Source organism: Pelophylax lessonae (genome assembly GCF_965119305.1).
Source record: "Pelophylax lessonae genome assembly, chromosome: 8".
Lineage (NCBI taxonomy): Eukaryota > Metazoa > Chordata > Amphibia > Anura > Ranidae > Pelophylax > Pelophylax lessonae.
Window position 1 is genome coordinate 14,179,655 of NC_138775.1, and position 26,865 is coordinate 14,206,519.

A 26,865-nucleotide genomic window follows, 5' to 3' on the forward strand; every position below is an offset into this window, starting at 1 on the left:
AACATCGCCTCTTCCAGCCAGAGCCAGCAGTACCAGCCAGAACCAGCAGTACCAGCCAGAGCCTGCAGTACTCACAGCAGTACCAGCCAGAACCAGCAGTACACACAGCAGTACCAGCCAGAACCAGCAGTACCCACAGCAGAACCAGCAGTACTAGCCAGAGCCAGCAGTACCCACAGCAGTACCAGCCAGAGTCAGCAGTACCTACAACAGTACCAGCCAGCAGTACCTACAGCAAAGTACCAGCCAGCAGTACCAGCCTGAGCCAGCAGTACCCACAGCAATACCAGCCGGCAGTACCAGCCTGAGCCAGCAGTACCCACAGCAGTACCCGCCCGAGCCAGTAGTACCAGCCAGCAGTACTCATAGCACACTACCAGCCATCAGTACCAGCCTGAGCCAGCAGTACCCACAGCAGTACCAGCCAGCAGTACCTACAGCACAGTACCAGCCTGAGTCAGCAGTACCAGCCTGAGCCAGCAGTACCCACAGCAGTACCAGCCAGCAGTACCCACAGCAGTATCAGCCTGAGCCAGCAGTACCAGCCAGCAGTAACCACAGCAGTACCAGGCAGCAGTACTCACAGCACAGTACAAGCCAGCAGTACCAGCCTGAGCAAGCAGTACCCACAGCAGTACCAGCCAGCTATACCCACCAGCAGTACCCGCCAGCAGTTCTTTTCAAAACTCACCACCACAAAAAAAGTCGACTGCACTCCAGACTGACCGATGCAAACCTGGAAAATCTGTTGCGAGTAGCAACATCATCAATACCAGCTAACATCACACACCTCACCAAAGAGAAGCAGTTGCAGCCATCACATTAGGGGTGAGTTAATTAAATGTTTGACCAAATATAACAGGCTATTTTTTAAGGTGATCATTTTGTACGGCCCCCAAATGATTTTATAAATACCCAAATGGCCCTTGGCAGAAAAAAGGTTCCCCACCCCTGAACTAGATGGACTTATGTCTTTTTTCAACCAGACTAATTATGTAACTATGTAACCTGTTCCTAAAGGGAATCTCCCCTCATTTTGTTGCTGTGTATTGTGACATGCCAGGAAAGTAGAAGTTACCAATTGGTCCACTTTAACAATGTATCTTTACTAAACTAGCTGCTGTGTATAAGCAACACATAGGGGTAATTTACTAAAGGCAAACAGACTATGCACTTTGCAAAGTGAAGTTGCACTTTGAAAGAGTAGTTGCTCCAGAGCTTAGTAAATGAGAGGGAGCTCTACTGAATTCTATCCAATCAAAGGAAAATTAAAAATGCAGTTTTCCTAATTTTCCTTGCATGTGATTCGGTATTCTTTTCAAAGTGAAGCTTTGCCTTATTTACTAAGCTCTGGAGCAACTTCCCTCGCAGAGTCCAACTGCACTTTGCAAACTGCTCAACATATTGAAAGCTGGCAAGAGGGGGAGAAACTGTCTTTCAGCTGCTGCAGAAAGCTGCACAGGGCTTCCTTCTGTAATTGCCCCTCTGCCCGACCGCACCGATTCTCTGTGCTGTTGGGGCCCCCCTGTGTGCCCGGGCCCCCTACAGGAGGACTGGTGGTCCCCCCCCCCCCCCTATCAGCAGCCCTGACAGGGGATATTTATATTCCATGTGATAACAATAAAAGTGATAAAAAAAAAATATTTAAAGGGACAGTGTAAAAAGAAAAAAAAAAAGAAAAAAATTAAAAAAATAAATAAAATAAAGCACCCCATCCCCCATGCTCGTGCACAAAGGTGAACGCACGTGTCGGTCATGCACCATACATGTGAGGTATCACCGGGAACATCAGATCCAGAGCAGTAATTCTAGCACCAGACCTCCTGTGTAAATGTAAAGTGGTAACCTGCAAAGGCTTTTAAAGCGTCATCTATAGATAATAAAATGTACGCAGTTTGTGGGGCGTTTTTTTTTTTTTTTTTTTTAAGTGTTAAACTTGCATTTAAATTAAAAAAGTGTATTTTTTTTTTGTTTGCAAAAAATTGAGTATGAAAAACAGCTGCCCAAATACCGTGTGACATAAAAGAAATTGCAATGCCCAGTATTTTATTCTCTGGGGCCTCTGCTTTAAAAAAAATACTCATTGTTACATGTAAACAAAAAGTGTCATAAAGGGCCTTCAAGTGGATACTTACCATTTGTCCTCCATTATGGTTTTTAATCTTTATTTTCACATCTTGAACCAGGCTGAATCGTTCTCCAGTAAGAGTGATAATTCGACCTCCACTACAAAGAAGAAAAGACATCAAATGTTCAGTGCTTGGCCTCGGTGGTGACTGACCAGCCTTACCGGTGATCCAGCAGGGTGTAGGGTCAGCAACCTACAAAATCTTTCAGTACAGATTTCCTTCAATGCTTTCATATTCAGCAACTCTGCAATTTATTATTTAACATTTACCTGGAGTTAATGTACACTGCATGAACAAACATTTGTGGACATCTGACCATCACACCAATATGAGTTGGACATCCCTTCCAAAACCATGGACAATAAAATGGAGTTGGCCCTGCTTTGTGGCTAAAACAGCCTCCGCTCTTCTTTCAGATATTTGGGTGTTATTGTTTCTCGTGATGCTGCCAATTTTGTTTCCCCAAAATTGTTGCCCATACCAAATGATGTTAAGGCATGGGAGAACTTGCCATTGTCATTGTTAGGTTGAGTCAATCTCTTTAAAATGAAGATTCTTCACTTATATTTTTAGAAATTCCCCACAATGGATCCAAAAGTCATTTTTTGCTAAACTTAACTTATATTCTCCTTCCTTCGGTGTCACCGTCTACCCCGCTATAAATTTACTACTTTGATGAGTCCCATCTCTTCCGGCCTCTGCGATGGGATTGGAGAGCCCAGAGGAGGCGGCGGCGAGAGGAGGGTGGGACCCCCTTCCGCCACCTGCAGAAGTGATCGAGTGACTAATTAACCACTCAAATCACTTCTGCTTTGTAGGCAATCGCCGACTGAAACGAACGGTACCGGGATGATGTCTGTAGGTGCCGGCATCATCTCGGTAAAACCACTGAAACCCAAGGATGTATGGGCATGTCCTTAGGTGGGAAGTGGTTAAAGCTTTAAAAAAGAATCACCGAAGCTTTTAAAACACATAAAAAAAAGCATTCGGAAGCGTTAGCCACTTTAATGTGTGTTAAAGTCGAGACAAGTTTACATGGGCCCTAAGAATAATCATAATGGAGACACCTGGACTCATTTATTTGGAGGGGTGTCCGTGCACATTTGGCCATATATTGGATCTGTATATGGCTCAGAATCTTCAGTTGCAGGCCAGCCCAGTACATCCTAATACCCACCTCATGTGGCTGCTTCTGGGCTCCATGTTTTTAATGACTGGGTTCTCTTTGTATTGGAAAGTGAAATTCCCATCTAGACAAGAGCTTCTTTCGAACTGGACACAAACCGTGACATTCATGTTGGGAAGGGAGCCCATCGCTGGAACGGTGCAACGGATGATGTTCTCTGTGCGTCTGAGAAGACATAACAAAGAGATTTAAAAGGAAAATGAAAGAGAGACATGGAAATGCTTTACTAAGAATGGATACAACAGAGAGATTGGAAGAGTCAAGAGATTGTTGGATGTAAAAAACATAAATAAAGGTTGATATGGCGTTTCCCCTGCCTTGTTCGGGCTGGCCATGGAACCACTGGCGGAGGCACTGAGGGCATCTGATAAGGTAGCTGGGATTCATGTGGGCTCCATTGTAGACAAAGTAGCGCTCTATGCAGATGATTTATTTCTCTTTCTACGGGACCCTGGCCCTTCACTTTCAGAGGCACTACGGATTCTGGACCGCTTTACGACGCTTTCGGGTCTACATACTAATTGGGGTAAATCCCTTGTGTTACGGACTGATCAAGGGGCTAAAAGGTTGGCTGACCCCAATTCTCCTTTGCAATAGGCAACGACTAATAAATATTTAGTGATCAATATTTCTCCCAAAATTAAGGATTTTAAACCATCTTAATTTGTCCCCAGCTCTTCAGTGGTGTAAATAGAGATTGAAAGCCTGGTCACAGCTCCCTTTATCCCTTATTGTGAGAATTAATTTAATTAAAATGAAAATCCTTCCAGTTCTATTATACAGCCTTAGGCACGCCCCAGAGTGGCCACCAAAATCCTTTTTTAAACAATTAGATTCACTTATAGGTTACTTCTTATGGCAATCCCAACCAGCTAGATTTAGCAGGAACGTTTTATGCAGACCTTGGACACAAGAGGATTTGGCTTGCCCCAACTTTCATACCTACTATTTGGCGGCCATGCTTACCCACGCCCATAACTGGTGACACAAACGCCTCAGTAGTATTAGAAGCTGCGCATTTAGGATCCTATGAGACCCTCCCTAATCTCCTCTACAGGGGTCCGAGAGTTTCTCACCCACCCCTTACAGCCGCTATGAGGGCAGTTATTAAGGCCTGGCATGCTGTCATTACTAAACCCAATATAGTGAGGGGGTAAAAGGTCCCCATCAACTCCGCTTTGGTTCAATCCCATGCTACCAGAATTTCATTCCTTACCAGACCCCGGTCTTTGGGCTGCTCAGATACCTTTCAGATATTTATGATGGGAGTGCACTAATTACGTTTGTTAGGTTGAAAGATAAATTTACACTGCCTAATGTGTCCTTTTTCTGATTCCAGCAACTCCGACACGCCTTTGCAGCATAATTTGGGTCCTACTTGTTCAGGCTGGAGCAGGATGATTTGGAGGTTCTCCTCCTGGATGACGCTCTCAAAAAAAAAAAAATAACTTTCTGTGATCTACAAGTCACTACTTCCCCCCGTTTAACCACTTGCCGACTGCCGCACGACTATTAACGTCGGCAGTCAGCCCCTCACAGGCAAAGTGACGTAGGGGTGCCGCTCGGTCACGAACCCCCCCCCCCTCCGCGCGTGTGCGGTCTGCTGGGCACTCGCGATCGTCCGTGACAGCGGGAGAAAGGCAGGCGGCTAGTGTAAACAAAGCCGCCTGTCAGTCTCCCCTGTGTAAGAATGGTGATCAAACGGTTCTACTATGTAGGACCGTTGATCACTGTTCTTACACATCAGCCACAGCCAATCACAGTTAGAAGCACGCCCCTAGGGACACACTTAACCCCTCCCTCTCAAAAAAGTAAACCCCTTCACTGCCAGTGTCATTTTTACAGTAACAGTGCATATGTATAGCACTGATTACTGCAGTAATGTCACTGGTAACCCCAAAAGTGTCAAAAATGTCAGTCAAGGGTCCGATCTGTCCACCGCAATGTCACAGTCCCGCAAAAAAAAAAAAAATCGCAGATTGCCGCCATTACGCTTTAAAAAAAAAAAACAACGAAAATGACAAAAATCTTTCCCTTTGTTAGTAAACGCAATAACTTTTGCGCAAACCAATCAAAATACGCTTTTTGCGATTTTTTTTTTACCAAACATATGGTAAAAAAAAAATTGGCCTAAAATGTTAAAACATTTTGATTTTTACATTTTTTTTGGGAATCTCATATAAAAAATTTGAAAAATATTGTTATTTTTGCAAAATTGACGCTTTTTTTTGGTTTATAGCACATGATCAAAAAATCGCACAGGTGATCAAATACCACCAAAAGAAAGCTCTGTTTGTGGGGAAAAAAAAGGACGTCAAATTCGGTTAGGTACAGCGTCGCACGACCGCGCAATTGTCCGTTAAAATCATGCAGTGCCGAATCGCAAAATAGGCCCTGGTCAGGAAGGGGGTAAAATCTTCCGGGGCTTAAGTGGTTAAGTGGGACTAACTGCATGGCGCTCGGAGGAGCAGGACTTGGACAATGAAGAGCAAGAAGATCTCTGGGACAGCACATTTCAAGCACTAATATCGACTAAAGACCGGCTGATCCAATTTAAAATAGTGCACAGAATATATTTTACACCACAAAACTACATTGTATATACCATAATTCCTCTTCTTGCTGTTGGAGATGCTCTAGTGACCCTGCTGGATTTGCCCATATCTTTTGGGAGTGCCCTCAGATTAGTCGCTACTGGAGGGAAGTGACCCAGTTTATATCTACCCTAACTACTATACAGGTCCCTCTAAAAGTTGGTGTTTGCCTCCTGGGGTTAGCTGACTCTCTGGATGTTAGTATGGCGATGCGTACTCTCTTGGGTCTCATAGGTGTGCACAGTCTATTACATTAGGGTGTGTACCTCAAAGCTTAAACACATGTGTGTGTGCGCATGTGTATATACAGTATATACTATTAGGGGGCTTTGGTGAAATATCAGGGGTATAAACAGGGGGAATCTGTGCTACACAGTATGATTAGGGTGTGCCCAGGCACACCTGGCACACCCTGTGCGCACGCCTATGATGGGTCTCTTATTATTTTAGCCAGGAAGAGGAAATCAGACACAGCCTCTAATCTGCCCTTCAGGAAGCGTTTAATCAATAAGGTTGCATCCCTATACAAAGCTACTTATTTGTCCCCGGGGTCGCCCTAGGAAATTTGAAAAGGTCCGGCACTTGTGGACAGATTCGGAGTGTACAACAGATGAGTCCACAGACTGAATTCATTCCCCCCCGATAAGGTTTAGTTTATAATTTGAACGAATGTATTCCTCTGCAGGGACTCACATTACATTTGTTCAGGTAGGATTCTAAACACGAGTTATTATTCTTCCGATATATTTTACTGATGGTTGGGAAGGAACAGGAATCTCCTTATAATTCATGATCCCTTGAAGTGATTTTATAAGAGAATGACAGAGCGAGATGTATGGAAGGTGTGTTTCCCCCCCCTTTTTTTGGGGGGGGGTCTATAATAGGAGGTGTATTAGCCGGGGGCTATGTTTTGTACCTATACATCTCAATTTTTCAATAAAAATAATAATAAAAAAATAAATAAAAAAGGTCAATATGGCGTCTCACACAAGGTCTCTGCATTCTAGGGTGTCATCAAACAGGACGCGCACTTCTCCACCGATGTCAAGCTGGTTCCCGGAAATGGTAATTTTGGTTCCTCCAGCTTTTGGGCCAAGACTTGGGAACATGGAATATATCTTTGGCACCTGGATGGGATTAGAGTGCAATAAGACACCAAGCTATCACCATGAAAGATTCCCCGTTCACAGGTGTGCAAGAAGGGGACAGGAAAAGAGGAAGCTTTATGAGGGACAACGAGGAGGTGCAAAATCACACATTATGGAGAACAGTTAATTGCAAAAATAAAGAAAAAAGTTTCTGGAAAAAACAGAAAAAAATGATCAAAGGTCTTAGAGGACTCTCTATATAAAGCCTTTGCTTTGTGAATGCCTCAAGCCTCTAATGTGTCTAATATAGTAGTCTCCAAACTGTGGCCCGGGGCCAGATGCGGCCCTTTGCTTGCTTTTATCCGGCCCTTGGTGCACTATTTAATCCACTAATAACAACATTGGGGCATAATTCCCCCCCCCCCCCCCATTGACACCAATGAAGGGGCACAATTCCTCCCTATAACACCAACAATGGAGCACAATTTCTTCCTATGACACTGACAATGGGGCCCGATGACGCCAATGAAAGGGCACAATTCCTCCCACTAACATCAACAATGGGACACAATTCCTCCCACTGACACCAATGACGGGGTACAGTTCCTCACACTGACACCAATGATAGGGCACAATTCCTCCCACTGACACCAAAGATGGAGCATTGTTTTTTTCCACTGAAGTTGGGACCTTTTCTACTCTCAGTGACCACAGTCCGCCCCCCCCCCCTTAAGTCTAAAGGACAGTAAACTGGTCCTTTATTTGGAGAGTTTGGAGACCCCTGACTCTAATATGTTGATATCCTTTGATCGTCAGCTCCAACTAGGGACCATAATGTATGATTTTCCTAATTGAGGTGTTTCAAGAAAATACCGCATTATAGCCACTAGATGGAGCTGACAATCAAAGCAAATAAGCATATTAGACACATTTTAGCAAAAGTTTGTGACTTCTGTGGTTATATTGTATAAAATGTTGGCCTTTTTGAGGCTGATTTTTTAAAGCAGCTATAAATCTTTCCATAGAAGTTTCTGTGAATATTCACTTCAGTTATCAGATTGTGTGAAAAACAAAAATACTCAATACTCAATACAGGAAACAGATACTCTTCCTTTAGTAAATTAGCCCAATTCCCAGTCCCAGCAAGCACTTACCATATAGGAATATTTCTCTTTTGAGTGTCCTCCTCCATTGAGATCCAGGGTCACCCAATCGCTCATCTCCCGGGCAGAGACCCCCGTCACACATACAATCCTTGGAAAAGAGAGCAAAACAGATTTAACCACTTGCCGACCAGCCACCGCAGTCATACGGCGGCAGGTTCCCGCGAATTGCCATACTTGTTCGGTGGTACGCGGGATCGATCCTGGGGGCGCGCACGTGCTGCCAGAGGCGTGCGCGCGCGTCCACTCACCAGCGGGGAAGCCGATCCATGGGGCCAGCGGCCGCAATTGCTGCCTGGCACCCGCGATCGCTCCCCAGGAAGAGAGAACAAAGGTCTGCTGTTGTAAACACAGCAGACCGTTGTTCTCTCAGGAATCAATGCAGAGCTGCTCCTATTTAGGATCACAGCTCTCTGTACTGATTTCACAAGCCCATCCCCCTCACAGTTAGAAAACACACCCTAGGCTCACACTAAACCCTTTTGAGCGCTCCTGGGTTAACCCCTTCCCTGCCAGTGTCATTATTACAGTGGCAGTGCATATTTTTAGCACTGATTACTGCAGTAATGTTACTGGTCCCCCCAAAAGTGTCAAAAATGGCAGTTAGGGGTCCGATCTGTCCGCCACAATGTCGCAGTCCGCAATCGCCGCCATTACTAGTAAAATAATTATATAATCAAAATACGCTTATTGGGATTTTTTTTACCAAAAATATGTTGCAGAATACAAATTTTGCCTAAAATGATGAAAAAAATAGATTTTTTTATTTATTTATTTTTTTGGAGCATAACGGAACGTGAAAAATATAGTTTTTTTTTTTTTTATCAGAATTGTCGCTATTTTTTTGTTTATAGCGCATATAATAAAAATCGCACAGGTGATCAAATACCACCAATAAAAAGTTCTGTTCGTGGGGAAAAAAGGACATCAATTTTATTTGGGTACAGCGTCGCACGATTGCGTAATTGTCCGTTCAAGTAACACAGCACCGAATCGCAGAAAATGGCCTGGTCATTAAGGGGGAAAATCTTCCGGTCCAGAAGTGGTTAAAGGGTTATTTAGGAACAGCAAAGGGCAAGTTACAGAAATATTTTCAAGCCTAGTACTCCAATAGATGAATATTTCATACAATTACACATCATTTCTGATTTTTCTGCCGAGGCAAGTGAATGTAAATGTATGCTTTTTCATTGTTTTTTTTTTTTTTTTTTTTTTAGAACATTACTCCAAAAACGTGAAAACAGAGAATTGGCTCTGAAGATAATGATACATTTAAAAAAAAAAATATATATATATATATATATAAATATATATATATATATATATATATATATATATATATATATATATATATATAATATATATATGTGTATGTATATATATATATATATATATGTATGTATATATATATATATATATATATATATATATATATATATATATATATATATATATATATATATATATATATATTTATTTATTTATTTATTTTGCAGCAATTTCCTTAAAAATCATAATAATTTGTAAGCAAAACTCACTCTTGTGACACGAGGTATCTGTCTGCGATGGGCGTACAGGGAACGTCTCCAATCTTCACCTTGTCCGCGATGTCGCTATAGCGGCTGCCCAGATTGCGTCCGAGGATTGTTAGCAAAGTGCCCCCCTGCATAGGTCCGCTCACGGGCTCTATCTGAGGGGAAAGACACAAAAAATCTTCAACAAACAAATCTGCAACAAACTACAGTTTACAATGGGGAAAATAATGATTTGATCCCCTGCAGATTTTGTAGGTTTGCCCACTTACAAAGAAATGAAGGATCTGTAATTGTTATCATAGGTGTATTTTACATGATAGAGACAGAATATCAACCACAAATCCAGAAAAAAAAAAAACACATGATACAAATGTTATGAATTGAGTTGCAGTTCAGTGAGTAAAATAAGTATTTGATCCCCAAGCAAAACATGACTTAGTAGTCGGTGGAGAAACCCTTGTTGGAAGCACAGAGGTCAGACGTTTCTTGTAGTTGGTTACCAGGTTTGCACACATCTCAGGAGGATTTTGGTCCACTCTTCTTTACAGATCTTCTCTAAATCCGTAAGGTTTCTTGGCTGTCTCGAACCTTCAGCTCCCTCCATACATTTTCTATAGGATTAAGGTCTGGAGACTGGCTAGGCCACTCCATGACCTTAATGTGATTCTTCTTGAGCCACTCCTTTGTTGCCTTGGCGGTACGTTTTGGGTCATTGTCATGATGGAAGACCCATCCATGACCCATCTTCAGTGTTCTGGCTGAGGGAAGAAGGCTCTCATCCAAGATTTTAGAATACAGGAATGGGAAGAGAACAACACATGGTGGGGAGAAGGCTGCACACCGCAATGGTATGTTGAAGAAAAAAGGAAAAAAGCCCCCAGGGGTTTTCAGGCAGCAAATTTAATAAACTAGGAATTAGTAAAAATATTCATCTTTATTATAGAAATGTTAAAATATTCATATTGAGAATCATGACGTAAAATAGGAGCTTTGGTAACAGATATACATCTGTCATATTGAATATCACAAACTGGTAAAAACAATGGACTCCAACGCGTTTCGACGTGTGCGGTAAGGTCTTCCTCAGGGGGTATGTGATGTTCTATACATGATGGATGACTGTTAGCCAAAAAGCCCTTCCATAAGTAAAAAGTACTCCTGGGAGGGAGGTCCTCCCATAACCCCAAAAGAGTGGATGGGACACACTGGCTTGCAGGGAGTCACAAGTGTGGCTCCCCCTGGGGGAGCAAGGCCCCTGCCTATCACAGGATATAGGTGATTGTATCCGGTAATACCCAGGATATAATTGTATATATAGTAACGACACGTGTCTATAAATACCTCAGGAGCATAGAGAGCAATCCCCCACCGACCAGCATTTCAGGAGAAAGGTTTTACAACACATGGCCCCATCCATTGGCCCCTCAATGTGGCAAAGTCGGCCTGTCCCTCTAGCAGAGAAAAAGCCCCAAAACATAATGTTTCCACCTCCATGCTTGACTGTAGGGATGGTGTTCTTAGGGTCATAGTCAGCATTTTTCTTAAGGATTCCCCCTCCTCAAGAAAGCACATGTACAGTCATGTCAATGAACATCTAAATGATTCAGAGGATTGGGAGAAAGGTCTGTGATCTGATGAGACCAAAATTAAACTCTTTGGTCTCTGCTTTACGCCTGCAAGGTAACAAAATAATGTGCTACTATGCATGTGCGAGGGAGTCATGGCTGCAGCCAGGGCAGCCATCACAAATTTCGGGGCCCCTTACACAGCTTTAGGCCTGAGCAGCTCTGGGCCTGACCACCAACATTCCGCAGGGCCGACCCTCTGGCCGTCCCATCGAATCCGCCCACTGGCCATCTCCCTGAGTCCTTCAGTGCACCCACTTTTATTTTAACACTCTTACAACTTGATAAATGAAAATGAATCCAATCCATCAAAGAGACATCCCCATATATTCAGCAAAGAGACATCCCAATCCAGTAAAGAGATGGCCTCATATATTCAGCAAAGAGACATCCTAATCCAAAAAAGAGACGGCCTCATATATTAATCAATGAGACATCCCAATCCAGTAAAGAGACGGCCTCATATATTCAGCATAGAGACATCCTAATCCAAAAAAGATACAGCCTTTATATATTCAGCAAAGAGACATCCCAATCCAGTAAAGAGATGGCCTCATATATTCAGCAAAGAGACATCCTAATCCAAAAAAGAGACGGCCTCATATATTAATCAATGAGACATCCCAATCCAGTAAAGAGATGGCCTCATATATTCAGCAAAGAGACATCCTAATCCAAAAAAGAGACGGCCTCATATATTAATCAATGAGACATCCCAATCCAGTAAAGAGAAGGCCTCATATATTCAGCATAGAGACATCCTAATCCAAAAAAGATACGGCCTTTATATATTCAGCAAAGAGACATTCCAATCCAGTAAAGAGGCGGCCTCATATATTCAGCAAAGAGACATTCCAATCCAGTAAAGAGGCGGCCTCATATATTCAGCAAAGAGATATCCCAATCCAGTAAAGAGGCGGCCTCATATATTGTGCAAAGAGACATCCTAATACAACAAAGAGACGGCCCCATATATTCATCAATGAGACATCCCAATCCAGTAAAGAGACAGCCTCATATTCAGCAAAGAGACATCCCAATCTAGTAAAGAGGCAGCCTCATATATTTAGCAAAGAGACATCCCAATCCAGTAACGAGGGGGCCTCATATATTCAGCAAAGAGATATCCCAATCCAGTAAAGAGGTGGCCTCATATATTCAGCAAAGAGACATCCTAATCCAACAAAGAGACGGCCTCATTTATTCACCAAAGAGACATCCTAATCCAACAAAGAGACGGCCTCAAATATTCAGCAAACAGACATCCTAATCCAGTAAAGAGAGGGCCTCATATATTCAGCAAAGAGATATCCCGATCCAGCAAAGAGACAGCCACATATTTTCAGCAAAGAAACAGAGCAATCCAGCAAAGAGACATCCCTTCAGCTGCATCGGCTTACTCTGCAGCCGCCATGCTTTAGCAATTGCTAGTTACTACAGCAGCAACAACTCGATCTCGTTGGTTGGGGCCTGGGTGGCCGGGCCCCTCGGAACGTCCGGGCCCCCTACATGTGTATGGGCTGTGCCCCCCCCCCCCCCCCCCATGGCTGCCCTGGCTGCATGCGCCAGTGACATCACTGGCTGTAGAAGTAGTGAATATCTCCATGCAAAGGTGCATGTTTAGGAGATATTCCTTGTTCCTTGTGTAAAGAAGGAAAGGATAACAGACCAAATAGAACAAATATAAAAAATATACCTTCCAGATCTCGGGGGCAGGGCAAGTGCTCTGAACAAGAAGCGATTCACTTTTCAGCCTGCAGGAGGCGCTGCTCTCACTCCAACTGCACAGGTGCCCTAAATCCGTGCGCCCCAGGCACAGGGAGCAGTCGTTGGTCTCAGATGCACAGTTGTACACTTCCACTGGAAAAGACAAACACAGGTGTGCTTATTTAATAACAGTTTGTCAACCAATCAGATTTAGGCTTTCAGTGGAACACAGACATTATGAATATTCATTGTATTGTGTCTGATATGTTTTATTTCCTATGATTGGCAGCTCCATCTAGGGACCATAATGCATTATTTTCCTAATTGAGGTGTTTCAGGAAGATACCACATTATAGCCACTAGATGGAGTTGGAAATAAACATATTAGATTTGTATTGGTCGCCGTTTGTAGCGGTTACTCACAGTCTGAATAGCAGCAAACTTTAATAAAACAACTCAAAATCACTAAACTTTAATAAAACTCTAATAACTAATAATTACAGATCTTTGTAGGACAGATAGCTATAGCCGTAAAGTACAACTAAAGGCAATTTACGTGTCTCACTCTTCGGACTTATGCTTATTGTCCTCCAGCTGTTATGGGTTAAGTGGTTCAGAGTCGGTCCACGCAGGTATCTCTCAATCCCTCTGTCTAGTTCTTAAACAAGAGAGGCTCTCATGGTGCAGTACATAGGGTATACTTTTATTGAGTCAAAGTTGCAAACTACTTACACAGATGAAGATCATATAATGCAGACAGTCTCCAATACATCCGCCGATGCGGTGAGATCCGAAGCTTCCGGTCTCGGCCGAAGACCGGAAGTGACGTCAATACGGCTTGTCCCTAACGCGTTGCGTTACAAACACCCGTAGCTTTCTCAAAGGGGCCCCTGTCTGCATTATATGATCTTCATCTGTGTAAGTAGTTTGCAACTTTGACTCAATAAAAGTATACCCTATGTACTGCACCATGAGAGCCTCTCTTGTTTAAGAACTAGACAGAGGGATTGAGAGATACCTGCGTGGACCGACTCTGAACCACTTAACCCATAACAGCTGGAGGACAATAAGCATATGTCCGAAGAGTGAGAGGAGCTTGGATAATTATACCTAACGCCCTTTTTGATCCATTGGATCACCATTTGAGAATATTTCGTTTGATTTATTTTACCATCACTTTGATTTTCCTCATTTTCACATTGTACTTTAGTTATCCACAAACACATTTATATATTTATTCATTATCTGATCATTGTGAAAGACAGCTTTTTGAGACCATTGGGTATTGGATACTGAAGGCAGATAGAGTGGTCCCCCTCATTTAGAGTTTAGCGCTGATTTCTTTAATTGTATTATCATTGTGATACGTGGGGACACTATCAAATCAGCTGCTTGCTCGGAGGAGTTCCACGTCCGTTATTAGTTTCCATTTTTGAGCTTTCATAGTGTCGCTTACCTCATTATAGCGCATAAGTTTACTATTCCAAATCATAGCTCCCAACTGTCCCCGATTTGGAGGGACTGTCCCTGATTTGGAGAGATTGTCCCTGATTTGGAGGGACTGTCCCCAATTTGGAGGGACTATCCCTTATTTGGAGGGACTATCCATGATTTGGAGGGACTGTCCCTGATTTGGAGGGACTGTCCACGATTTGGAGAGACTGTCCGAGTTTCGGAGGGACTGCCCCAGATTTGGAGGGACTGCCCCAGATTTGGAGGGACTGTCCCTGATTTGGAGGGACTGTCCCTGATTTCGAGGGACTGTCCCTGATTTGGAAGAAAGTCCCTCTGTCCCTCTTTCCTCCTCATTTGTTCCTCATTTTGGTCTGATCTATCTAGTTGTATATAAAATGCACTTTTTATCTAAACCTTAAGCGCCGGTTCACATAGGAGCGACGCTACTTTCAGGGGCGACCTCCGAGATCGCGGTGCGAGCAGAGCGCCGCGACCTCGGAGCGGCCGCCACGGACTTCATAACATTGAAGTCTATGGCGGTCGCCTCCTGGTCGCCCCAAAGAAGCTCCGGACCCTTTTTCTAGGTCGGAGCGACTTGTGTCGCTCCTATTAGAACGGGTCCGCAGCTTTCCTATGGGAGGCGACCTGCGGCGACCTGTGAGGCGACCAGGTCGCCTCACAGGTCGCCCTAGTGTGAACCGGGGCTTAATCCAATTTCTAAATTGTTGCATTTGTAAATTTCAAAAGCCAGTATAAATGAATAGTAGTGGTAAAAAAAAAAAAGCACTTGTGAGTTTAACTAATCACTTTTTTTTTTTTTTTATGTATCATTTTCCTTTAATGGGGGTGTGGCAGGGGGTGTGTCCTATGCCTACATACTTTTGCTAATAGGTGTTCCTCGTTCCCATCTCAAAAAGTTGGAATAAAGGAAGGAATGGGGGTAGGATCGATATATTTAACAGGCCAACATCCCTATTGACATGGAAAAGTCCCAAATGGGACTTTAAAGAGGAAGTAAAGTCTTCCGTTTTATTTATTTTTTTTCTTCCCTGCAAAGTAAATGCATAATGTGCTAGTGTGCACATGCAATCCCAATAAGTGTATATTGATTGCTTTGCGCAAAAGTTATAGTGTCTATAAACTATGGGATATTTTTTATGGAATTTTTTTTTTCTTCTAGTAATGGGGGCGATCAGCGATTTTTAGCGGGACTGCGACATTGCGGAGGACAAATCGGACACTTTTTTGGGGACCAGTGACACTAATACAGTGATTAGTGCTAAAAGAAAAATGCACTGTTACTGTACTAATGACACTGGCAGGGAAGGGGTTAACATCAGGGGTGATCAAAGAGTTAAATGTGTCCCTAGGGGGGTGCTTGCTAACTGTGTGGGGGAGGTACTCTGACTGGGGGAAGACAGAGATACATGTTTCTGCTTAGCAGGAACACAAGATCTCCATCTTCCCCCTATCAGAACAGTGATCTACCTTGTTCACATAGGCAGACCGCCGTTCTGCCTCTCTCAGGAATGATCACAGGTGGCCGCAGGACATTGGGTCCGCCTGAATCCGCTGATTGGCTCCCTCTCTGTTCAATCAGCGCACCATCACGCCTGCTGCAGCACGCGCGCCCCCTCTAGTGGCTATTGCACGAAATGACATACAGGTACGTGATTTCGCACAATAGAGCCGACCTGCTGTAGTAAATGTACTTTAGGCGGTCGGCGAGTGGTTATCAAACAATTAACTGGTTTCTGTAGTTGTTTGGTGTGAGACACTCCTGAACCTTACTCCATGCCAACTGGACATAATTCTCTTCCCAATACATCTAGTCCACACATATACAACAGTGCACAAAGCAAGGTCCATAAAGACATGGATGAGCGAGGTTGAGGTGGAGGAACTTGACCGGCCTGCACAGAGTCCTGACCTCAACCCGATAGAACACCGTTGGGATGAATTAGAGTGGAGACCGTCCGAGGCCTTCTCGTCCAACATCAGTGCCTGACCTCACAAATGCGCTTCTGGAAGAATGGTGAAACATTCCCATAGACACACTCCTAAACCCAGAAGAGTTGAAGCTGTTATAGCTGCAAAGGGCGGGCCAACTCAATATTGAACCCTACGGACTAAGACTGGGATGCCATTAAAGTTCATGTGTGTGTAAAGGCAGGCGTCCCAATACTTTTGGCAATTTGGTATAACTGAAAATGGGAGCCAATGACGAAGTCAAGAACGTTCAAATCTGACCAGTTCCGATGGCCGCCAAGTCACGAACGTTGCTCAAGGTGACAACATCTGTCACCAACATGCACAGCGGCTGCGCTTTTATTACCGCAAGTAGCCGGCAGCTTAATACCGCCGCCATCACTTCACATACAATAAATGGAAAGGAATGTTATTTTCCACAGCAAACAATAGAGACATTAAGGAAAATCTGCACAGGAAACCGACCGGGGAATTATACAGAATGAAGAAAACTTCTTCCAGTAAGAATACGGAGTGAGAACACGGGATTTCGGGGCTCCGTTGTGTCTTTTTAATTGATTTAGAGGAAAGTCGCAGCTTAAAAAAAGAATGACTGTTGGCGTATGGAAAAACATCTTGGCAAGGCCACAGACTGCAGATGTAGGATACGTAAAGTGGAGACATTAGGTTTAATTCAATTTATTGGAGAAATAAGATACAGCTTTAACTGGCATTCGAATCGAGCGTTCAACACGGAGGTTTAATTCTCTCCACGGAAATAAGAAACATTGCGTTTTATTTGACTTTATTTTTAATCGCAAAGATCTAAATTCCTATTTTATGTCTCACTGCTTGTCTCAGCCCCCCTCATTGATTTTTGGTGGGTATGGAGTAGGCTTGTCATGCGACTTTGACTAGTCACACCCCACGTTTTCCAATGAGTGCTGTTCGTATCTGTGCGACTTAAAGTTCTTGCACTATTTTGGTTTGAATTTCCTGCGACTTGAGGGCCATAGACTTCAATGTAAACCCTCAAAAGCTGCATGAAAGTCCTACCTGCATGATATACATGTGACTTGTGTGCGAATTTATAAAGCGCAACCAATCACATAGTCTGCTTTTTTACCCCTGTCCCAGTCCATTCCTTCTGCAGAAAAGCCCCTTCCAAGCAAATTGTCCATCCACGTCTGTTCCAAGAGAAATGAGCTCTAACCCTAACCCTAACCATAACCCTAGCCCTAACCATAACACCAACCCTAATCATAATCCCAACTCTAGCCATAACCCAACCCTAGTCATAATCCTAACCCAACCCTAGCCATAATCCTAAAGATAACCCAACCCTAGTCATAACCCTAACCCCAGACATCATAACCATAACCTTAACCCCAGCCGTAACCCTAACCCTAGCCTAACTCTAGCAATAACCCTAGCCATAATCCTAAACCTAACCCAACCCTAGCCATAATCCTAACCCTAGCCGTAACCCTAACCCTAGCCTAACTCTAGCCTAACCCTAGCCATAACCATAACCCTAACCCTAGCCATAACCCTAGCTATAACACTTGCCCTACCCCTAGCCTAACCCTAGTGATAACCCTAGCATTTGCCCTAACCCTAGCCATAGCCATAGCCCTAACCCTAGCCTAACCCTGGTGATAACCCTAACACTTGCCCTAACCTTACCCATAATCCTAACCCTAGCCATAACACTTGCCCTAACCCTAGTGATAACCCTAACCCTAGCCATAACCCTAACCCTAGTGATAACCCTAACACTTGCCCTAACCCTACCCATAATCCTAACCCTAGCCATAACACTTGCCCTAACCCTAGTGATAACCCTAACCTTTTGTTTCGGCCGTAGACCGGAAGTGACGTTACCCGGCTCCTGCCGACGCATTGCATCACAAAACACGTGACTTTATCCTTATTTTTGCACATGTTTATCACATGTAGGGTTCATTTATCACCTTTGTTATTTTAGCATGATTTGCACTTAGATATTTTTATATCATCATGTCTTCACATTGGTTTGATTTTTCATACATTAGTTGCATTTTATGTTGTTTTCTTACTTTTATGCTATAGTGCCGATCTATTATTTTTATTTTATCCACTGGTATTGTATGTGGTGACAATGCAGGGATTGGCTGCTAATACTTGGCCTACCCTAACATATTTTAGGACATTGTGTTTTTTACCTTTTATTTTTTATATTTTTAATATTTTAATATTTAATATAAATATATAATATAAATATTTTAATATAAATATTTTTATATTATTTTACATTTTTTTCTTATTTTGTTTTTTTTTTTCATCTTTTTGGTAGCGCATTGGTTCTTTATATTATTTTTCTACTTGTGGATTGTTCACATTATATGTAAAACACAAAAATTCCTGTTTCGGCTGTAGACCGGAAGTGACGTTACCCGGCTCCTGCCGACGCGTTGCATCACAAAACACGTGACTTTATCCTTATTTTTGCACATGTTTGATTCACATTACATATGGACTTTTGAATTACGATATTTAATCTATATATTTATTATTTTGGTATTTACTCTTCACTTCTGTGTATAGTTTATCACATGTAGGGTTCATTTATCACCTTTGTTATTTTAGCATGATTTGCACTTAGATATTTTTATATCATCATTTCTTCACATTGATTTGATTTTTCATACATTAGTTGCATTTTATGTTGTTTTCTTACTTTTATGCAATAGTGCCGATCTATTATTTTTATTTTTTTCACTGGTATTGTATGTGGTGACACTGCAGGGATTGGCTGCTAATACTTGCCTACCCTAACTTATTTTAGGACATTGTGTTTTTTACCTTTTATTTTTAATATTTTAATATGGTTAATATTTAATATAAATATATAATATAAATAATTTAATATTTTTATATTATTTTACATTTTATTCTTATTTCATTTTTTTCATCTTTTTGGTAGTGCATTGGTTCTTTATATTATTTTTCTACTTAGATTGTTCACATTATATGTATAGAAATAAAAGATAAGGAATAAAAAAAAAAAAAGAGAAAAAAAAAAGAAAAGCCAACAAAAAGAAAAAAAAAAAAAAAGAAAAGAAAAAAGAAGAAAAAAAAAGAAAAGAAAAAAGAAAAAAAAAAGGGTAATCTGTTCACTGTACAGGTACTCCCTGTCTGATTAGTGGGTGTAAAGATTTCAGCACTTTATAAACAAATGATGGCCCAGCTCCTCCTCCGCACTTTCTATTTTAGGACATTGTGTTTTTTACCTTTTATTTTTAATATTTAATATAAATCTAAAATATAAATATTTTAATATTATTTTAGATTTTATTCTTATTTAGTTTTTTTTCATCTTTTTGGTAGAGCATTGGTTCTTTATATTATTTTTCTACTTGTGGATTGTTTACATTATATGTATAGAAAAAAAAGATAAGGAATAAAAAAAAAAAAAAAAGAAAAGCCAACAAAAAAAAAAAAAGAAAGAAAAGAAAAAAGAAAAAAGGGTAATCTGTTCAGTGTAGTTACTCCCTGTCTGCTTAGCGGGTGCAAAGATTTCAGCACTTTTTAAACAAATGATGGCCCAGCTCCTCCTCTGCACTTTCTATTTTAGGACATTGTGTTTTTTACCTTTTATTTTTAATATTTTAATATTTTTAATATTTAATATAAATATAAAATATAAATAATTTAATATAAATATTTTAATATTATTTTACATTTTATTCTTATTTAGTTTTTTTTCATGTTTTTGGTAGAGCATTGGTTCTTTATATTATTTTTCTACTTGTGGATTGTTCACATTATATGTATAGAAAAAAAAGAAAAGCCAAAAAAAAAAAAAAAAAAAAAGAAGAAAAAAAAAAAAAGGGTAATCTGTTCACTGTACAGTTACTCCCTGTCTGCTTAGTGGGTGCAAAGATTTCAGCACTTTATAAACAAATGATGGCCCAGCTCCTCCTCCGCACTTTCTTCATTAGAAATGTTATTATTGTAGGGGAGTGCGGTCACACTCAGCACCCGTTATCTCTCTGTATTGTCTCTTTGTATATAAGACCGAATCATCTGCTGGGGACGGCTCGGAAGAATGTTTGATGGATGGAGGTCGACTGCAAGATCCCAAATATCCTAACCAAAAAAAAAAATCAAAATACGGGAAACAATGTAACTTACCGGTCACTGCGTTGGGATTGTCAAGGAACTTTCCAGGATGGTCAATCAGCTGCAAATTTACTTGAAGTTTTCGACTGCTTTCAGTAGTGTGGAGCTAGCAGGAAAAATAAAAAGAAAGCAAATCAATGTGTAGTGGATTCATATTCTGGATACAAAGTAACTTCTTTATTGTAATGGAAATGTAACACTGTACCATTATTTATTTAACCAGTTCTGGACCGGAAGATTTAACCCCCTAATGACCAGGGCCTTTTTTGCGATTCGGCACTGCATTACTTTAACTGACAATTGCGCGGTTGTGCGACGCTGTACCCAAAAAAAAACTGATATTTTTTTCCCAAAAACAGAACTTTCTTCTGGTGGTATTTGATCACCTCTGCGATTTTTTGTGCTATAAAAAAAAAGTGTGACAATTCTAAAAAAAAAACAATATTTTTCACTTTCTGCTATAAAACATTCCCAATAAATAAAAATGTAAAAATATATTTTTTTTTCATCATTTTAGGCCAATCTGTATTCTGCTTCATATTTTTGGTAATAATAAAAAAAAAATGTATTTTTCACTTTCTACTATAGAACATTCCTAATAAAAAAAAAAATTAAAAAATCTAATTTTTTCATCATTTTAGGCTAATTTGTTTTCTGCTACATATTTTTGGTAAAAATAATCCCAATAAGTGTATTTTGATTGGTTTGCGCAAAAGTTATCGCGTCTACAAACTAGGGGAAAGATTTATTGAACAATAGGAAACCCCTGAGGAGTGGGACTTTAAACGGCAAGAACCAGGACTTGAGTATGAAAGTAAATACATTTTATTACAAAATGTTGCAAAAGAATGGATTGACAAAGACGAAAATAACATATATCATAAAAACATGGTCATAACTACGTCTTGGAACCGAGAAACACCAGAGCTCAGACAGATATGCAGGAACTCTGTGGATTCCAGGACGGAGGACCAAGTGAATGGATCTTAACGGGTTAGGAAAAAACTTTCAAGTATCCTTGACCGCAAGTAATATATGCCAAATTGGCTGGGTCTATGAATAGACCTAAAATAATGTATATAAATGGGCTTCAAAAGGGAAGTTAATTGGTTCTAAACCAGATTAGAGTATAAATAAGTAGTAACTTCACAGGTGACAGTATAAAAGCCCCCCGATCCAAAATTCCCACGAGGATCTCCAAAGCGGGGTCAGAAACACAGGTCGTCTGTAAAGTTGGAATAGAGTGGGGATATCTCCAAATATGTATAGTGCTGGGCGTATCCAGCACTTGGTCCCTTTTCAGCCCCTGTTCAGTTGGATAATAGCGGTGCGCTAAGATGGGAAAGATTTATGTCATTTTTGTTTACTTTTAATTTTTTCTTTACTAGTAAATGCGGCGAGCTGCGATTTTTAGCGGGACTGCGACATTGCAGCGGACAGATCGGACCCCTGACTGACATTTTTGACACTTTTGGGGGGACCAGTGACATTACTACAGTAATCAGTGCTAAAAATATGCACTGTTACTGTAATAATGACACTGGCAGGGAAGGGGTTAACACCAGGGGCGATCAAAGGGTTTGATGTGCCCCTAGGGGGGTGCTTTCTAACTGTGAGGGGGATGGGCTTGCTGCATGAACACAGGGATCTGTCTTCCGAAATAGGAGGATCACAGGATCCCTGTGTTCATTGCTGATAGAACAGCGGTCTGCTGTGTTTACAACAGCAGACCGCAATTCTGTCTCCAAGGGGAGTGATCGCGGGATAGATAGATAGATAGATAGATAGATAGATAGATAGATAGATAGATAGATAGATAGATAGATAGATAGATAGATAGATAGATAGATAGATAGAATAGATATGAATAGATAGATAGATAGATAGATAGATAGATAGATAGATAGATAGATAGACAGATAGACAGACAGATAGATAGATATTAGATAGATAGATAGATAGATAGACAGATAGACAGATAGATAGATAGATAGATAGATAGATAGATAGATAGATAGATAGATAGATAGATAGATAGATAGATAGATAGACAGATAGATATGAATAGATAGATAGATAGATAGATAGATAGATAGATAGATAGATAGATAGATAGATAGATAGATAGATAGATAGATAGATAGATAGATTGATAGATAGATAGATAGATAGATAGATAGATAGATAGATAGATAGATAGATAGATAGATAGATAGATAGATAGATAGATAGATAGATAGATACATTAGATAGATAGATAGATAGATAGATAGATAGATAGATAGATAGATAGATAGATAGATAGATAGATAGATAGATAGATAGATAGATAGATACATTAGATAGATAGATAGATAGATAGATAGATAGATAGATAGATAGATAGATAGATAGATAGATAGATAGATAGATAGATAGATAGATAGATAGATAGATAAATAATAGATATTTCTGTGTCCATGCCCCCTATATATTATCCCTGTTCAGATAACAATCCCCTATTTAAAGCGGCGGTACACTTTCTATTCATATGATGATGGCGGAGGACGCACAGATGCAGTGACACACAATGCAGCTTTCTATGGCACACACAGTGCCCGCAGTGTCCTCCCTATAGACTGGCGGTGACACGCGGGGCGATGCTATGGGAACATACAATGGGTGACCCGGGAAGGCACTCCGTTACCTTACCAGGACATTGCTGCATGAGACGGAGGAGGAATTCACCCACTTGGCTGGGAAAGTCTGTTCTGGTCCAAAGTCACATTCCAAGCCCCGATCCTAGGAGGAGACACAGAGAATCTGTTCAGTGTGAATTGTATACGGGAGAGTCTGGAGTTAAGTTGTCACCATTATGGAGATCTGAGTTCCCTTCGACACAGGCACTTCATCTGCATGGAGTTTGTATGTTTTCCCTGCGCTCATGTAGGTTTCCTCCTCAAAAACACACTAGTCAATTCATCGGCTTCCACCCTAATCTGGCCCTGCCGTGTGGCTACATAGTGTACACCCCACTGAGGATGACCCTCAAACTCCAGATGAAACTGAAAAATGTTTGACTGGAGTTCCCCTTTAATAATACATTATGATACTTGAAACATAAGGACATTGGAGTGTAAGCTCTTCTGGTGCACTGACTGATGTGAATGGTTTAATGTTCTCTGTACAGCACTGCGGTATATGTCAGAGCTATATAGATGTATGTATTGTAATAACAGTGTGTGACTGTGAAGGGACATTAGATTGTAAGCTCCTCTGGTACAGAGACTGATGTGAATGTGGGGGGACATTAGATTGTAAGCTCCTCTGGTACAGAGACTGATGTGAATGTGGGGGGACATTAGAGTGTAAGCTCCTCTGGTACAGAGACTGATGTGAATGTGGGGGGACATTAGAGTGTAAGCTCCTCTGGTACAGAGACTAATGTGAATGTGGGGGGACATTAGAGTGTAAGCTCCTCTGGTACAGAGACTGATGTGAATGTGGGGGGACTTAGAGTGTAAGCTCTTCTGGTGCACTGACTGATGTGAATGTGGGGGGACATTAGAGTGTAAGCTCCTCTGGTACAGAGACTGATGTGAATGTGGGGGGACATTAGAGTGTAAGCTCCTCTGGTACAGAGACTGATGTGAATGTGGGGGGATATTAGAGTGTAAGCTCCTCTGGTACAGAGACTGATGTGACTGGTTTAATGTTCTCTGTACAGCACTGCGGTATATGTCAGAGCTATATAAATGTATAATAATAATAGTGTGTGACTGTGGGGGGACATTAGAGTGTAAGCTCCTCTGGTACTGAGACTAATGTGAATGTGGGGGGACATTAGAGTGTAAGCTCCTCTGGTACAGAGACTAATGTGAATGTGGGGGGACATTACAGTGTAAGCTCCTCTGGTGCAGAGACTGATGTGAATGTGGGGGGACTTAGAGTGTAAGCTCTTCTGGTGCACTGACTGATGTGAATGTGGGGGGACATTAGAGTGTAAGCTCCTCTGGTACAGAGACTGATGTGAATGTGGGGGGGACATTAGAGTGTAAGCTCCTCTAGGTAAAGAGACTACTGTGAATGTGGGGGGACATTAGAGTGTAAGCTCCTCTGGTGCAGAGACTGATGTGAGTGGCTCAGTGTTCTCTGTACAGCACTGCGGTATATGTCAGAGCTATATTGATGTATAATAATAATAGTGTATGACTGTGGGGGGACATTAGTGTGTAAGCTCCTCTGGTACAGAGACTGATGTGGCTGAGGTGGGACATTAGAGTGTAAGCTCTTCTGGTGCACTGACTGATGTGAATGGTTTAATGTTCTCTGTGCAACACTGAGGTATATGTCAGAGCTATATTGATGTATAATAATAATAATGTGTGTGTGTGTGTGGGGGGGGGCATTAGAGTGTAAGCTCCTTTGGTACAGAGACCGATGTAACTGTGGGGGACATTAGAGTGTAAGCTCCTCTGGTACAGAGACTGGTATGACTGGCTCAGTGTAATCTGTACAGCACTGCGGTATATATCAGAACTATATAAATGTATAATAATAATAGTGTGTGACTGTGGGGGGACATTAGAGTGTAAGCTCCTTTGGTACAGAGACTGATGTGACTGGCTCAGTGTTCTCTATACAGCGCTGCGGTATATCAGAGCTATATAAATGTATAGCTCACCTATGGAATAAGACATAGTGACAAATGAATAAAAAATAAAAATAAAAAACTTGTAACAAGTTCTGTAAATGGACACTAGATTTTTACCTTTGTCAGGTTGACGTTGGCCAAGGACAGGGTGACCTCAGTGGCGATCCCGGTGGGTGTGGGGGGCAGGTAGGTGGTTGTTATCTGGGGGCAGTCTGCTGTACTCTGTAAGAAGAATTAATAATAACAGACATAATGTTAATAATAATAATTTATAAAATAATAATAATCATCATAATATTAATCATTTATAAAATAATAATAATAATAATCATAATAATGATAATAATAATTTATAAAATAATAATCATCATCATAATAATAATATTTCCCCCATGAACATAACCAATTTTTTACAACAGTATTTTTTTTTTTTTTTTTTGCAGATTTTGTAAGTTTGCCCACTTACAAAGAAATTAATGGTCTATAATTTTTATCATAGGCGTATTTTACATGATAGAGACAGAATATCAACCAAAAATACAGAAAAAACACATAATACAAATGTTACAAATTGAGTATTTGATCCCCAAGTAAAACATGACTTAGTAGTTGGTGGAGAAACCCTTGTTGGAAGCACAGAGGTCAGACGTTTCTTGTAGTTGGTGACCAGGTTTGCACACATCTCAGGAGGGAATTTGGTCCTCTCTTCTTTACAGATCTTCTCTAAATCCTTAAGGTTTCTTGGCTTTTGCTTGGCCACTCGAAGTTTCAGCTCCCTCCATATATTTTCTATAGGATTAAGGTCTGGAGACTGGCTAGGCCACTCCATGACCTTAATGTGCCACTCCTTTGTTGCCTTGACGCTATGTTTTGGGTCATTTTCATGCTGGGAGATCCATCCACGACTAGGAGAAAAGTGTAAGAATTGGCCTGGGTGGCAAGTGGTTAACCACTTGCCTACTGTGAACTTAAACCCCCTTCCCATCCAGACCAATTTTTAGCTTTCAGCGCTCTCACACTTTGACTGACAATTGCGTGGTCATGCTACACTGTACCCATATGAAATTTTTATCATTTTTTTCACACAAATAGAGCTTTCTTTTGGTGGTATGTAATCACCTCTGGGTTTTTTATTTTTTACAATTTGGGTTTTTCTTATTTTCTGCGAGTAAATTTTGAAAATAATTTTTTCTCCTTCACTGATGTGCGCTGATGAGGTGGCACTGATAGGCTGCACTGATGGGCACTGATGAGGTGGCACTTATGGGCACTGATGAGGAGGTACTAATATGCCGCACTGATGAGCACTGATAGGCGGCACTGATGAGCACTGATAGGCGGCACTGCTGGGCACTGAGAGGTGGCACTGCTGGGCACTGAGAGGTGGCACTGCTGGGCACTGAGAGGCGGCACTGACGGGCACTGAGAGGTGGCACTGATGGGCACTGATAGGCGGCACTGATGGGCACTGGCGGATGGCACTGATGGACACTGACGGGTGGCACTGATGAGCACTGATGGGCGGCACTGATGAGCACTGATGGGCAGCACCATCAGTGCCCACACTCAGTGCCCATAGTCCTGCCAGTCAGTGCTCATCAGTGCCTAGATGAGCAGG

The 26,865-nt window shown here is 41.4% G+C and overlaps 1 protein-coding gene across 1 annotated transcript in view; it reads right to left on the reverse strand.

The window, feature by feature from the left end:
• PLXND1 (plexin D1) overlaps positions 1-26,865 on the reverse strand; it is a 240,597-nt gene that overhangs the window by 80,041 nt on the left and 133,691 nt on the right. The window contains exons 9-17 of the mRNA XM_082265543.1: positions 25,365-25,469; positions 23,306-23,395; positions 20,627-20,720; positions 13,017-13,180; positions 9,699-9,850; positions 8,152-8,251; positions 6,897-7,036; positions 3,307-3,480; positions 2,136-2,226 (exon numbers count right to left, since the gene is read on the reverse strand). Of these exons, the coding sequence (XP_082121669.1) occupies positions 2,136-2,226; positions 3,307-3,480; positions 6,897-7,036; positions 8,152-8,251; positions 9,699-9,850; positions 13,017-13,180; positions 20,627-20,720; positions 23,306-23,395; positions 25,365-25,469 (1,110 nt within the window). The remainder of the gene's footprint in view (positions 1-2,135; positions 2,227-3,306; positions 3,481-6,896; positions 7,037-8,151; positions 8,252-9,698; positions 9,851-13,016; positions 13,181-20,626; positions 20,721-23,305; positions 23,396-25,364; positions 25,470-26,865) is intronic.